The 12,489-nt window shown below is 46.6% G+C and overlaps 3 protein-coding genes across 4 annotated transcripts in view; 2 read left to right on the forward strand and 1 right to left on the reverse strand.

The window, feature by feature from the left end:
- The window catches only part of LOC144485548 (uncharacterized), a 58,863-nt gene extending 54,772 nt beyond the window's left edge, over positions 1–4,091 (forward strand). The window contains 2 exon segments of the mRNA XM_078203682.1: positions 936–1,267; positions 3,986–4,091. Of these exon segments, the coding sequence (XP_078059808.1) occupies positions 936–1,267; positions 3,986–4,091 (438 nt within the window).
- LOC144485554 (uncharacterized) lies at positions 3,969–6,386 on the reverse strand. The gene is made up of 2 exons (XM_078203688.1): positions 6,304–6,386; positions 3,969–5,309 (listed from the first exon to the last, which is right to left on the reverse strand). The coding sequence occupies exon 2, from the start codon at positions 4,969–4,971 to the stop codon at positions 4,438–4,440; it is 534 nt and encodes a 177-aa protein (XP_078059814.1). The 5' UTR covers positions 4,972–5,309; positions 6,304–6,386; the 3' UTR covers positions 3,969–4,437.
- Positions 6,155–11,540, forward strand: LOC144485551 (uncharacterized). Of its 2 annotated transcripts, none has more exons than XM_078203685.1 (2): positions 6,155–6,237; positions 9,363–11,540. In XM_078203685.1, the coding sequence occupies exon 2, from the start codon at positions 9,546–9,548 to the stop codon at positions 11,337–11,339; it is 1,794 nt and encodes a 597-aa protein (XP_078059811.1). In that variant the 5' UTR covers positions 6,155–6,237; positions 9,363–9,545; the 3' UTR covers positions 11,340–11,540. The 2 variants fall into 2 exon arrangements, with proteins under 2 accessions (XP_078059811.1, XP_078059812.1); XM_078203686.1 differs by lacking the exon at positions 6,155–6,237 and adding an exon at positions 7,803–7,980.
- Positions 11,541–12,489: the final 949 nt, after the last annotated feature.

Raw genomic sequence — 12,489 nt, forward strand, 5'->3', positions numbered from 1 at the left:
GTGCTACTGTGTCGTTAGAGGGAGAGGAGTTCCAGATGGGAAAGTCAGAACAAACGTCATGTCAAAATCTGACAGAATCACTCGATTCATCAGGGACTGAATATCATCGACCTCTGAATGTGGAAGGAGAAATGTTAGTTCTGTCTGCGGGAAAAGATTTCAAACATCAGTGTGACTGGAAAAGCATCAAGACACACACACTCACCTGAGTGAGTGTTCCAGTGACCTGACTGTGGAAAGACCAGTTACACAGCCTGAAAAAACATCATACCTTTCACAATGCGGAGAAATGTACAGGTATTCTGTGTGAGGCTCCAACTGAACATCCAACCTGGAGAGACAAATGAATAACTGAATTATGGAGAAAGCATGGACATATGGTGATTGTGGGATGGGATTAATGTTCCCATTTGAACTGGGAAATGATCAATACAGTCACACTGCGGAGGGACCGTTCACCTTCTCCATGTGTGGAGATGGATTTACTCAGTTATCCAGTCTGTCGACACACCAGCCAGTTCATTCTGGGGAGAGGCCGTTCAGATGCTCCATGTGTGGGAAGGAATTTGCTGACTCGTGACCTGCTGGCGCATGAGCAAGTTCACACTGAGGAGACCGCATTCATCAGGCCTGTGTGTGGCAACGAATTCACTCAGTCATGCCAGCTCACTGAACATCAACATGTACACAGTGATCAGAGACTTTTTTAATGTTCTGACTGCGATAAGAGCTTTAAGAGCAAAAGGTATCTGCAAATACACGAACGACTTCACACTGGGGAGAGACTGTTCATCTGCTCTGAGTGTGGGAAGAGATTTGTTCAGTCATCTGACTTGCTCACACACCAGCGAAGTCACACTGGGGCGAGGCCATTCATCTGCTCTGTGTGTGGAAAGTGATTCACTCAACCACACCACCTTCGGACACACCAGCAGGTTCACACTGGGGAGAGGCCATTCATCTGCTCTGAGTGTGGGAAGGGATTCACTCAGTCATACCAGCTTCTGTTGCACCAGCGAGTTCACACTGGGGAGAGACCATTCACCTGCTCCGTTTGTGGGAAAAGATTCTCTCAGTCATCCCAACTCCTCAAACACCAGCGAGTTTACACTGGGGAGGGGCCATTCACCTGCTCCGTATGTGGGAAAAGATTCTCTCAGTCATCCCAACTCCTGAAACACCAGAAAGTTCACACTGGAGAGAGGCCGTTCACCTGCTCTGACTGTGGGAAGGGATTCACTCAGTCATCCCATCTGCTGAGACACCAGCGAGTTCACACTGGGGAGAGGCCGTTCACCTGCTCAATGTGTGGGAAGGGAATGGAGGGATACAAACGATTGGTCTAGTTGGACCAAGGAGCGGCACAGGCTTGGAGGGTCGAAGGGCCTGTTTCCTGTGCTGTACTGTTCTTTGTTCTTTGATTCACTCTGTCATCACAGCTTGTGACACACCAGCGAGTTCACAAATGACTGCAAGAATTAGATTCTGCTTTTAATCATATTGAAGACTGAATGTGTGGGTTAATCCTGATGTGTGTAAGAAAGCCACTCTCTTCCATGGTTTAGAGCTCTTAGATATGGAACAGAAGCTCCTTTACAACTATATTTAGAGTCAGAAAGAATGCTGGAAACATGATGTCAAATCAGAGATTGGTGTAAAACTGGGATCTGTTCCTGACAAAGTAAAACGGCAGGTTTAACTTTACAGTCTGAAAATAGTACGAAGATTGAAAATGTTTGTGTGAAAATCCTGAATCTACCAATGTAAGGTAATGATAACATCAAGTTACATTTCTATCTGGAACCTTTGGCCATCTCTCACCTGCCATTGACTTCAGTGATAGAAACTGACTTGAAATCTGTCAACATTAGAAAACTATTTATAAATAATTTGAGGGTTTTTTACAGTTGGGATCTTTCTCTGTTCTCTCCACTCAAGGTTTTAGATAACAGACTTTCTCCTGTGAGTATCCAGCTGGAGTATTGGGCCCTGATGTGTTTCTTTGTTCATCTTATTGACTCTAAATATTGAACCTTGTGGTTTCAGCCGCTGATAATCAAGCTCCCAACAACAGATTGTCTTTTACTGACTTTATTAACAGCACTGCAATAATACAGACAGAGTAATTCCTCACATGGTTCCAGTACTCAGTGAAGTACTTTTTAAAAATTCATTCATGGGATGTGGATGTCACTGGCTTGGCCAGCATTTAGTACCCACCCTAATTACCCTTGAACTGAGTGGATTGCTAGGCCATTGCAGAGGGCATTTAAGAGTCAACCACATTGCTGTGGATCTGGAGTCAAAGATGTGCCAGACCAGGTAAGGACGGCAGATTTCCTTCCCTAAACACATTCGTGAACCAGATGGGGTTTTTTTACAACAATCAACAACAGTTTCCTGGTCATGAGACTTTTAACTCCAGATTTTTATTGAATTCAGATTTCACCACCTGCCGTGATGGGATTCGAACCCTGGTCCCTGAAGTATTACCTGGGACTCTTGATTACTAGTTCAGCGACAATATCACTACGCCACTGCCTGCCTTTTATATGAAATTTATATGCATCTCCGAGCCTGTAATGGTGTATTGGTCTGTAATTTTAACATAATCTAATTCAATATTCCTTCTTTAATATCCTGTTTACCACTTTCCTATTACCTGATGAATTTGTTAATTGTTATTATTACTGGATTGTCACAGTTTCCATGTGTTTAACATGATTATTTAGTCTGTACCTGAATTTTATGATTTTTTGATACAAGTTACAAAGCAATTCAGCCTTTTGGCTGTGATCCTGTTTCTTGAATGAAATATCATTCGATTTAAAAAGTTACCCAGTCTGGAGAACAGAGATAATACAGTGGATTCAGAACTCTCTCCTCCCCAGCTCTGATCTAACAAGCTGCAGCTACACGAGAGATATTCATGTTTAAATTGTTCACTACAGTTGTGATCTGACCCTGTTCAAACTGTAACCAGAATGATATCTGTGCATTGTTCTGAGTGTGAGCACAGGTTGTGTCACTGTCACAAACACATACCATTTCCTTGGTTCATATCTCCACACAAAGACCAGCTCTTTACACATCCCCTTTCTGCACAATCACAGCAACATGAGCAAGGATATGATGCTCATTACTTTTCACCCACATTTCATAACAGCAAAGGCTCCACTGTACAGGAGCACACTGACCGGAGAAGAGTCTAATCAGCCTGCAGGCTCCTGTTAAATACAGAGCAGTACAGGAACACACTGACAGTGTAACACTGTCTCATCAGCTTGCAGGCTCCTGTTAAATACAGAGCAGCAGAGGAACATGCTGACAGTGTAACACTGTCTCATCAGCTTGCAGGCTCCTGTTAAATACAGAGCAGTACAGGAACACACTGACAGTGTAACACTGTCTCATCAGCCTGCAGGCTCCTGTTAAATACAGAGCAGCAGAGGAACACACTGACAGTGTAACACTGTCTCATCAGCCTGCAGGTTCCTGTTAAATACAGAGCAGCAGAGGAACACACCGACAGTGTAACACAATCTCATCAGCCTGCAGGCTCCTGTTAAATACAGAGCAGTACAGGAACACACTGACAGTGTAACACAGTCTCATCAGCCTGCAGGCTCCTGTTAAATACAGAGCAGTACAGGAACACACTGACAGTGTAACACTGTCTCATCAGCCTGCAGGCTCCTGTTAAATACAGAGCAGCAGAGGAACACACCGACAGTGTAACACAATCTCGTTAGCCTGCAGGTTCCTGTTAAATACAGAGCAGCAGAGGAACACACTGACAGTGTAACACAATCTCGTCAGCCTGCAGGCTCCTGTTAAATTTGCTGAGACGATTTCAATTTAAACCAGGGTTGCAGGCATCATGTTCCATTCACATATCAAAGAAGAGAGAGATGTTTTGGGACAGGGGTGAAGTCCAAGAGTCAAAAACAACAAGCAGACTTGGTTTTAGCTTTATTGATCACAGGACTGTGACCGATAACTTCCCTGGATCCCAGCACCAGGAGAGACACTCTGGAAAATATGGGGAGCTGAGAATTGTCCACGAGAATAACCGAAGGCGTGAGAACTGAAATAATCTAGAGTTCGAAATGAGCAAAGGCCCCAAATGAAGCTGGTAGCAGGACATCAATTAGTCTCCTCTTCCATTGGAGAAATATTAACACAGCACTGCGCATTTCCATAAAAACTGACTTAGTGACATTTATCTAGAATATCAATAACTCCTATAACAGGGTTGGAGTTTAACATGAGCAGAAACACACAATGGAAGTGATTGACAGAATCCCACCCTTGCACAAAAACTTACTGATGTCTCAATAGGTGTTGTGACTGAATGAGTCCCTTCCCACAGACAGAGCAGGTGAGCATCCACTCTTCAACACAAATGCATTGGTGTGTCTGCAACTCACTCTTCTCTCATTCGTAATGTTTAAAAAGTAATTTTTCAGTGTGAACATGTTGATGCAAACTGAGAGTGTCTAACCGAGTGAATTCCTTCCCACACTTGGAGCAAGGGAACGGCCTCTCCCCAGTGTGAACTCGCTGATGCCTCAGCAGGGTGGATGACTGAATGAATCCTTTCCCACACACTGAGCAGGTGAACGGCCTTTTTCCCGTGTGAGTCTGCTGGTGTCTCATCAGTGTGGCTGACTGAGTGAATCCCTTCCCACACACAGAGCAGATGAATGGCCTCTCTCCAGTGTGTGTGTGTTGGTGCTGTTTCAAGTGCTTTTTGCTCTTAAAGCTCTTCTCACAGTTGGAACATTTTAAATGTCTCTTATTGGAATGAGAGCGTTGGTGTGACTGCAGGTGTTGTGACTGAACAAAACCTTTTCCACACACACAGCAGATGAACGGTCTCTCTCCTGTGTGACTGCGACGATGAGTTTCGAGATGGGAAGGATAATTGAATCCCTTCCCACAGTCCTCACATTTCCACGGTTTCTCCATAGTGCCAGTGTCCTTGTGTCTCTCCAGGTTGGATGATCAGTTGAAGTCTTGTCCACACACACAACATATGTACAGTTTCTCCCAGCTGTGAATGGTGTGATGTTTTTTCAGGCTGTGTAACTGGTTTAAGCTTTTTCCAGTCAGTTCACTGGAACACTCTCACTTGGGTGTGTGTGTGTGTGTGTCTCAGTGCTTTTCCAGTCACACTGATGTTTGAAATCTCCTCCTCCAGGCAGAACAGACAAACATTTCTCCTTCCACGTTCAAAGTCTCAGGATATTCAGGTCCAAATAAGTCGATACTCAATCTGATTTTTATGTGATGTTTCCTCACCTCACCTGTAAAAGGAGTTAACAAAAATTGTCACGGTCAATCGAGATAGAAATTCAGTCCAAAGATGTGCGGGTTAGGTTGATTGGCCATGCTAAAAAGAAAATTGCCTCTCTTGTTCCCCCAAATCAGTAAATCCCTGTACCACACACTCTCCCTCCTCCCTGGGCTGAAATCCAAACCCATCTCACCATTTCTTTCCTCCACTCCCAGTTTTCTCCCTCCCTCTCCTCTGTCTGGGTTCAGTTCTCCAGCTCCTGTCTGCAGACTGACAATAAAACCAATGGGTCTTATTGGGGGTGTTGGGGCCTCCAGCGGGTGTTTGTGAATCCTCCCCGCCCACCTCCCAGGGTGTCCTTCCTTCCCAGAGATCAGAGTCCTCATTGATTTGAGGCCAAAGTGTAACCTCTTATTTATTGTCCCCCTCCCCCATCCTCTGATGTGAACCATCCTCCAGTGGCTGAGCCAGGATGGGGCCGTTAACCTGGGCCTGTTCCCGGGAGGGAGGGAGAAGCCCCGCAGCTGCAAACCAGGGAGCTGACAATGATTCTGAAGGGTTTGCGGATCCACAAAGTGTTTCCAAATCCTCCCAGCCACCGCCTAACGCTGACTCCGCTTCTCCGGGACAAACAAGCGCCAAGGACAGCAATGACACTGCGCATGCTCCACATCACAATGCCCGGGCACTGATTGACGGCCGCTCCGGACCAATAGGAATAGGGGGCGGGCTGGAGGACCGAGCGGGAGCGGCTGGTCCTCCATCCAATCGGACTGAATGAGGGGCGGGGCTGAGGTGTCCCCATAGAACGCACGGGAAGGGGTTCGCATGCGCAGTAATGTTACAGTCTGGAGCATGCGCAGTAAGCAACGGCGTTTGCAGCACGCAGTGTGGGTGATCGCAATCGGAGAGAAGTTCCTCTGTCTCATCAGCAGCCGGTAAGGATGCGGAAACGTAGAGGGAGCAATGGAACCGGCGGATGGACGTCGAGGGTTTCTAAATACCTGGTCAAAGCCTCAAATCTCGAAAATGAGCCCGTCGGTCTGTGTTTGCAGCTTCCGGTCTTTTTCCCGAGACGAGACTCAGGTTAACGGCCGCCATCTTGATTCAGCAGGGAGGAGAGCGCATGTTCTCGGTGACGCAACATCGAGTGGGCGGGGCTTCATGTTTCTGCTTCCCCTCCAGGTCCTAGCTCCCGGTCCTATAGCACAATGAGCAATAGGTTTCTAAACAGCTTCACCCACCCAGGCTGCAGCTGCTGTTTGCAGCCTCGATGAGTCCATGGGCCATGTACATATTCAGTCTGAGAGGTTGCAAACTCTGTATAGACTCGATGGGCCGAATGGCCTCCTTCTGCACTGTAGGGTTTCTATGATTTCTATGATTCTATGAAATGGGTGAGGTATTAAATGAGTACTTTAAAGGGGCGGCACGGTAGCACAGTGGTTAGCACTGCTGCTTCACAGCTCCAGGGTCCCGGGTTCAATTCCCAGCTCGGGTCACTGTCTGTGTGGAGTTTGCACATTCTCCTCGTGTCTGCGTGGGTTTCCTCCGGGTGCTCCGGTTTCCTCCCACAGTCCAAAGATGTGCGGGTTAGGTTGATTGGCCAGGTTAAAAATTGCCCCTTAGAGTCCTGAGATGTGTAGGTTAGAGGGATTAGCGGGTAAATATGTGGGGATAGGGCCTGGGTGGGATTGTGGTCGGTGCAGACTCGATGGGCCGAATGGCCTCCTTCTGCACTGTAGGGTTTCTATGATATAGTTACCTAAAGCGGTTACACAGCTTTTGGTTACACTTCAGCCCCAGGCTCCTCATGTTTACATAGAAACATACATAGAAAATAGAAGCTGGGAGTCGGCCGTTCGGCCCTTCGAGCGTGCGCCGCCATTCATTATTGTCATGGCTGATTATCAAATTCAATACCCTGATCCCTGTCGCCCCAAGAGATTTATCTAATTGAAATCAGACTCTACTTCCACTTTTGAAGAACGTGAATCCAAAGATTCATGACCCTCTGAGAGAAAAACATCTCATCTCTGTTTTCAATGGGCAATGCTGTTTTTTAAAACAGCGACTCCCTAGATTCTCCCCTGAGAGTAAACATCCTCTCCAGATCCAAAACAGAAAATGCTGGAAAGTCTCAGCAGGTCAGGCAGCACCTTTTCTCCCCCTTTGCTTCGCCTTTCCCCCTTTTTCTCAATTTTTCCTCCCTCCAATCCACCCCCCCCCAACATCTTCATCCATCACAACTTCTTCAGCTTCTCTGCTGTTTGGCCATTCACACTTCTATACTCTCTATGGACTGCCATTAGCATCCTTTCCCCTGGTTCCTGTGGCTTGGACCCATCTTTCATTCCCTCACAGTGTAAATATCTCCCACTTTCTATGCCTTTTTTATGCTTTGACAAAAGGTCACCTGGACTCGAAGCTTCAGCTCTTTTCTCTCCTCACAGATGCTGCCAGACCTCCTGAGATTTTCCAGCATTTTCTCTTTTGGTTTCAGATTCCAGCATCCGCAGTAATTTGCTTTAACCTTTCTCTCCATATTCACCCTGTCAAGAGTTTTCAGAATCTTGAAGGTTTAAATTAAGTTGCCTCTTACTCTTTTGAAGTCGAGCAGAAGCTAAACTCGAGCAGAGACTGTCTCACTGCTCCTCATCGGACAATCCACCCATTTCCAGGTATTAATCTACTAAACCTACTATGAACTGCTTCTCATAAAGCAGTTAAAGAATAATATGCACTCATATTTTTCCTTAAATAAGGAAACCGATAATGTACACACTGCTCCAGATATGTCTAACCAATGCCCTGTGCAACTGAAACATAACTTCCCTGCTTTTACTCAATTCCCCTCACAATAAATAATAGTTTTCTGAATTACTTGTACCTGAGACAATATTGCGATTTTCTATCGTGATGGATTTTGGACACTTTTTCTTAAACAGGGGGTTAGAAGGGGAGGATTTACACACAACAAGCTCAAACCAAGAGAAAAATGTTGTCTCTTCTGATATGGGCTTTCTGAATGGGATAAGTCGGAGGATGTGAATGGAATGTTTCCACTTGTTGGTGTTTCCAATACTGGGAACCATGAACAGACAACAGAGACGAATAAATCAAACAGGAGGAGATATTTATTTCTTCGGACAGTTGTTAGAATATGGAACTCACTGCGACTGGAAGTGGTTGAGACAAATACTTTAGATGCTTTAAAAAGGAAACCAGATGAGAACATGAGAGAAAAAGGATTAAAAAGTTGAGCTGAAAAGCTGAGTTAAGGTGAGCAGAATGAGAGGAGATTTGTGTGGATTAGAAATTCCAGTACAGATCAGGGCAGGGGTGGGGTGGCGGCGGAGGCAGTGGCACAGTGGAACTATCACTGGACTAGCAACCCAGAGACCCAGGATAATGTTCTGGGGACCTAGGTTCGAATCCCACCACAGCAGATGGTGAAATTTAAATTCAATTAAAAGTCTGATGATGACCATGAAACCATTGTTGATTGTCGTAAAAACCCATCTGGTTCACTGATGTCCTTTAAGGATGGAAATCTGCTGGCCTTAACTGGTCTGGCCTACATGTAACCACAGCAATGTGGTTGACTCTCAAATGCCCTGTGAAATGGAGGGCAGTTGGGGATGGGCAATAAATGCTGTCCCAGTCGGTGACGCCCACACCCCGTTAAAAATGAATTTAAAAAATAGACTGGCCTGTTTGTGTATTGTGTATCTCATGTATTCATAGAATCCCTACAGTGCAGAAGGAGGCCTTTCAGACCACCCCACCCAGGCTATTCCCGTAACCCCACATATTTACTCCGCTAATCTCCCGAACCTATACATCTTGGGACAGAAAGGGGCAACCACCTAACCTGAACATCTTTGGAGAGTGGGAGGGAACTGGAGCACCCGGAGGAAACCCACACAGACACAAGGAGAATGCGCAAACTCCATACAGACAGGTAACCAAGGCTACAATCGAACCCATGTCCCTGGTGCTGAGAGGCAGGAGTACTAACCACTGTGCCATCCATGTAATTCTTTGTAAACTTATTTTACAGGAAATTGAAGAGAAGGATCTGCAGTCTGGATGATCGAATCTCACGTCAGACAGAGTCAATCGGTTCATCGGAATCTGAAAATTTGTGCATCTGAAGGGATTTAATTGACCATCTCAGTTGGAAACTGGTGAGAATCTGTTTCCTTGCCCCTCCTGTGGGAAGGGATTGATACAGCTGGAAAACATGCTGACACGACAGCGAGCTCGCAATAGTGAGAGTTCATTCACCTGCTCCGTGTGTGGGAAGAAATTCATGTGTTCGTCCAACCTGCTGGCTCACCAACTCGATCACATTATTCAGAAGCCTCTTCAAAGCTCTGACTCTGGGGAAAGCATTGAAACCTCTGAGGAACAGGCCCAACACCAGCTCCTTCACACTGACGAGAGACCGTTCAGCTGCTCCCACTGCGGGAAGAGGTTCAGCCAGTCCTCCCGCCTTGCAGAGCACCAGCTCCTTCACACACACGAGAGACCGTTCAGCTGCTCCCACTGCGGGGAGTCGTTCAGCAACTCAGTGCATCTCACTGAGCATCAACCAGTTCATACCAAGGACAGGCCATTCAGCTGCTCCCAGTGTGGGAAGAGATTCACTCAGTCCTCCCACTGCACCGTTCACCAACTGGTTCATTCTCAGAAGAGACATTTTAAATGCTTTAAATGTGAGAAGACCTTCAAAAGAAGGATTAGTCTGCTGAGACACCAGGACACTCACACCGGGGAGAGGCCGTACCCCTGTTCTGTTTGTGGGAAGAGATTCGCTCATTCATCTCATCTTCTGACACACAAGCGAGTTCACACTGGGGAGAGGCCTTTCCTCTGCTCCCTGTGTGGGAAGAGATTCACTCGATTTTCACACCTTTTGACACACAAGAGTATTCACACTGGAGGGAAACCATTCACCTCCTCAATGTGTAGAAAGGAAGAAGTTCAATCAACTGACCAGCTGACACACCAGCGAGTTCACACTGGGGAGAAGCTGTTCACCTGCTCGGTGTGTGGGAAGGAATTCACTCGGTCTTACTATCTTCTGAGGCACCGGCGAGTTCACACTGGGGAGAGGCCATTCCTCTGCTCCGTGTGTGGGAAGAGGTTTCCTCATTCATCCCAGCTTGTGATACACGAGCGTGTTCACACAGGGGAGAGGCCTTACGTTTGCCCTGTGTGCGGGAAAGCATTTGCTTCTTTACAACACCTGCTGAAACATCGGCCTGTTCACACCGGGGAGAAGCCATTCTCTTGCTCCATTTGTGGCAAGAGATTCACTCAGTCATCTGACCTGCTGAGACACCAATACATTCACACAGGGGACAGGCCGTTCACCTGCTCTGTGTGTGGGAAGGGATTCATTGGTTCATCCAGCCTGCAGACACACCAGCGAGTTCACACCGGGGAGAAGCCGTTCACCTGCTCTGTGTGTGGGAAGGGATACACTCAGGTATCCAGCCTGCAGAGACACCAGCGAGTTCACACTGCGACAGAACCGTTCACCTGCTCTCAGTGTGGGAAGGGATTCACTGATCCATCCCACCTGCAGAGACACCAGCGAGTTCACACCGGGGAGAAGCCGTTCACCTGCTCTGTGTGTGGGAAGGGATACACTCAGGTATCCAACCTGCAGAGACACCAGCGTGTTCACACCGGGGAGAGGCCGTTCCTGTGCTCTGTGTGTGGAAAGGGATTCACTCAGTCATCTGGCCTGCTGAAACACCAACGCATTCACACCGGGGAGAAGCCGTTCACCTGCTCTGTGTGTGGGAAGGGATTCACTGATTCATCCTATATGCTGAAACACCAGCGAGCTCACACTGCGACAGAACCGTTCACCTGCTCCCTGTGTGGGAAGGGATTCACTGATCCATCCCGCCTGCAGAGACACCAGCGAGTTCACACTGGGGCAAAACCTTTCAACTGCTCCATGTGTGGGAAGGGATTTAATCAGTATTACAGCCTGCTGAAACATAGACGACTTCATGTGTGACCGGCAAAGTTGGATTCTGTTGTTTCTGCGCCCTGAGATAAACAATAACAATTGGATGAATAGGGGAGGCAGCGGCACAGTGGAATTATCACTGGACTCAGGGTAAGGCTCTGGGGACCCAGGTTCGAATCCCACCACAGGCAATGGTGAAATTTGAATTCAATTAAAATCTCGAATTAAAAGTCTAATGACAAACCTTAACCATTGTTGATCGTCGTCAAAACCACTCTGGTTCAGTCATGTCCTTTCGGGAAGGAAACCTGCTGTCCTTACCTGGTCTGGCCTACATGTGACTCCAGACCCACAGCAATGTGGTTGACTCTCAAATGCCTTCTGAAATGGAGGGCAGTTAGAGATGGGCAAGAAATGCTGGCCCAGCAAGTGACGCCTACATCCAGTAAAAATTAATTTAAAAAAGTTCCTCAGTATCTCAGTAACCTCCTCCAGTCCCACAACACTCTGTGTAAATACAAGTTGTTGCTGATTATGCCCTGAGATAGAGAATGTGAACCCGATTCCCCTCGTCCACCAACACAGCAACTTCTTCACAAAAATTGAAGCACATGGGATTGGGGCGATTGTATTGAGATTGAAAACTTGTTGGCAGACAGGAAATAGAGTAAGATTAAACAGGTCTTTTTCCAACTGGCAGGCAGTGATTATTGGGGTAATGCAGGATCAGTGCTGAGACCCCAGCGAGTCACCTGCCATGGGTCTTCTGTTTTTTTCCCCCCGTTTACAATGCATCATTTTTAAATTGTTGCTTCTTAATATTCTGATTTAAAACCATGGATAAGCTCAAACCACTTTTGGATAACCTGTGACTCCCTGATCAAGAATCTTACCGACCACTGCATGCCATTCTGGTCACCGTATTATAAAAAAGATATCTCGGCACTGGAGAAAGGTACAGAGATGATTTTTAATGATGATATCAGAAACGTAGAAAGCAGCTCACCACCACCTTCTCAAGGTCAATCTGAGGTTAGCAATAAATGCTGGCCAAGCTCGCGATGTCCACATCCCATAAATGATTTTGAAACTGTGTGTTTGGTTATCTATCAGGAAAGGATTGATACGCTCACGCTTTCTTGAAAAATTAAGGCTGAGGGGGAACCTAATAGAGGGCTTCAAAATTATAAAAGGTTTT

This window comes from Mustelus asterias, unplaced genomic scaffold, assembly GCF_964213995.1.
Source record: "Mustelus asterias unplaced genomic scaffold, sMusAst1.hap1.1 HAP1_SCAFFOLD_198, whole genome shotgun sequence".
Lineage (NCBI taxonomy): Eukaryota > Metazoa > Chordata > Chondrichthyes > Carcharhiniformes > Triakidae > Mustelus > Mustelus asterias.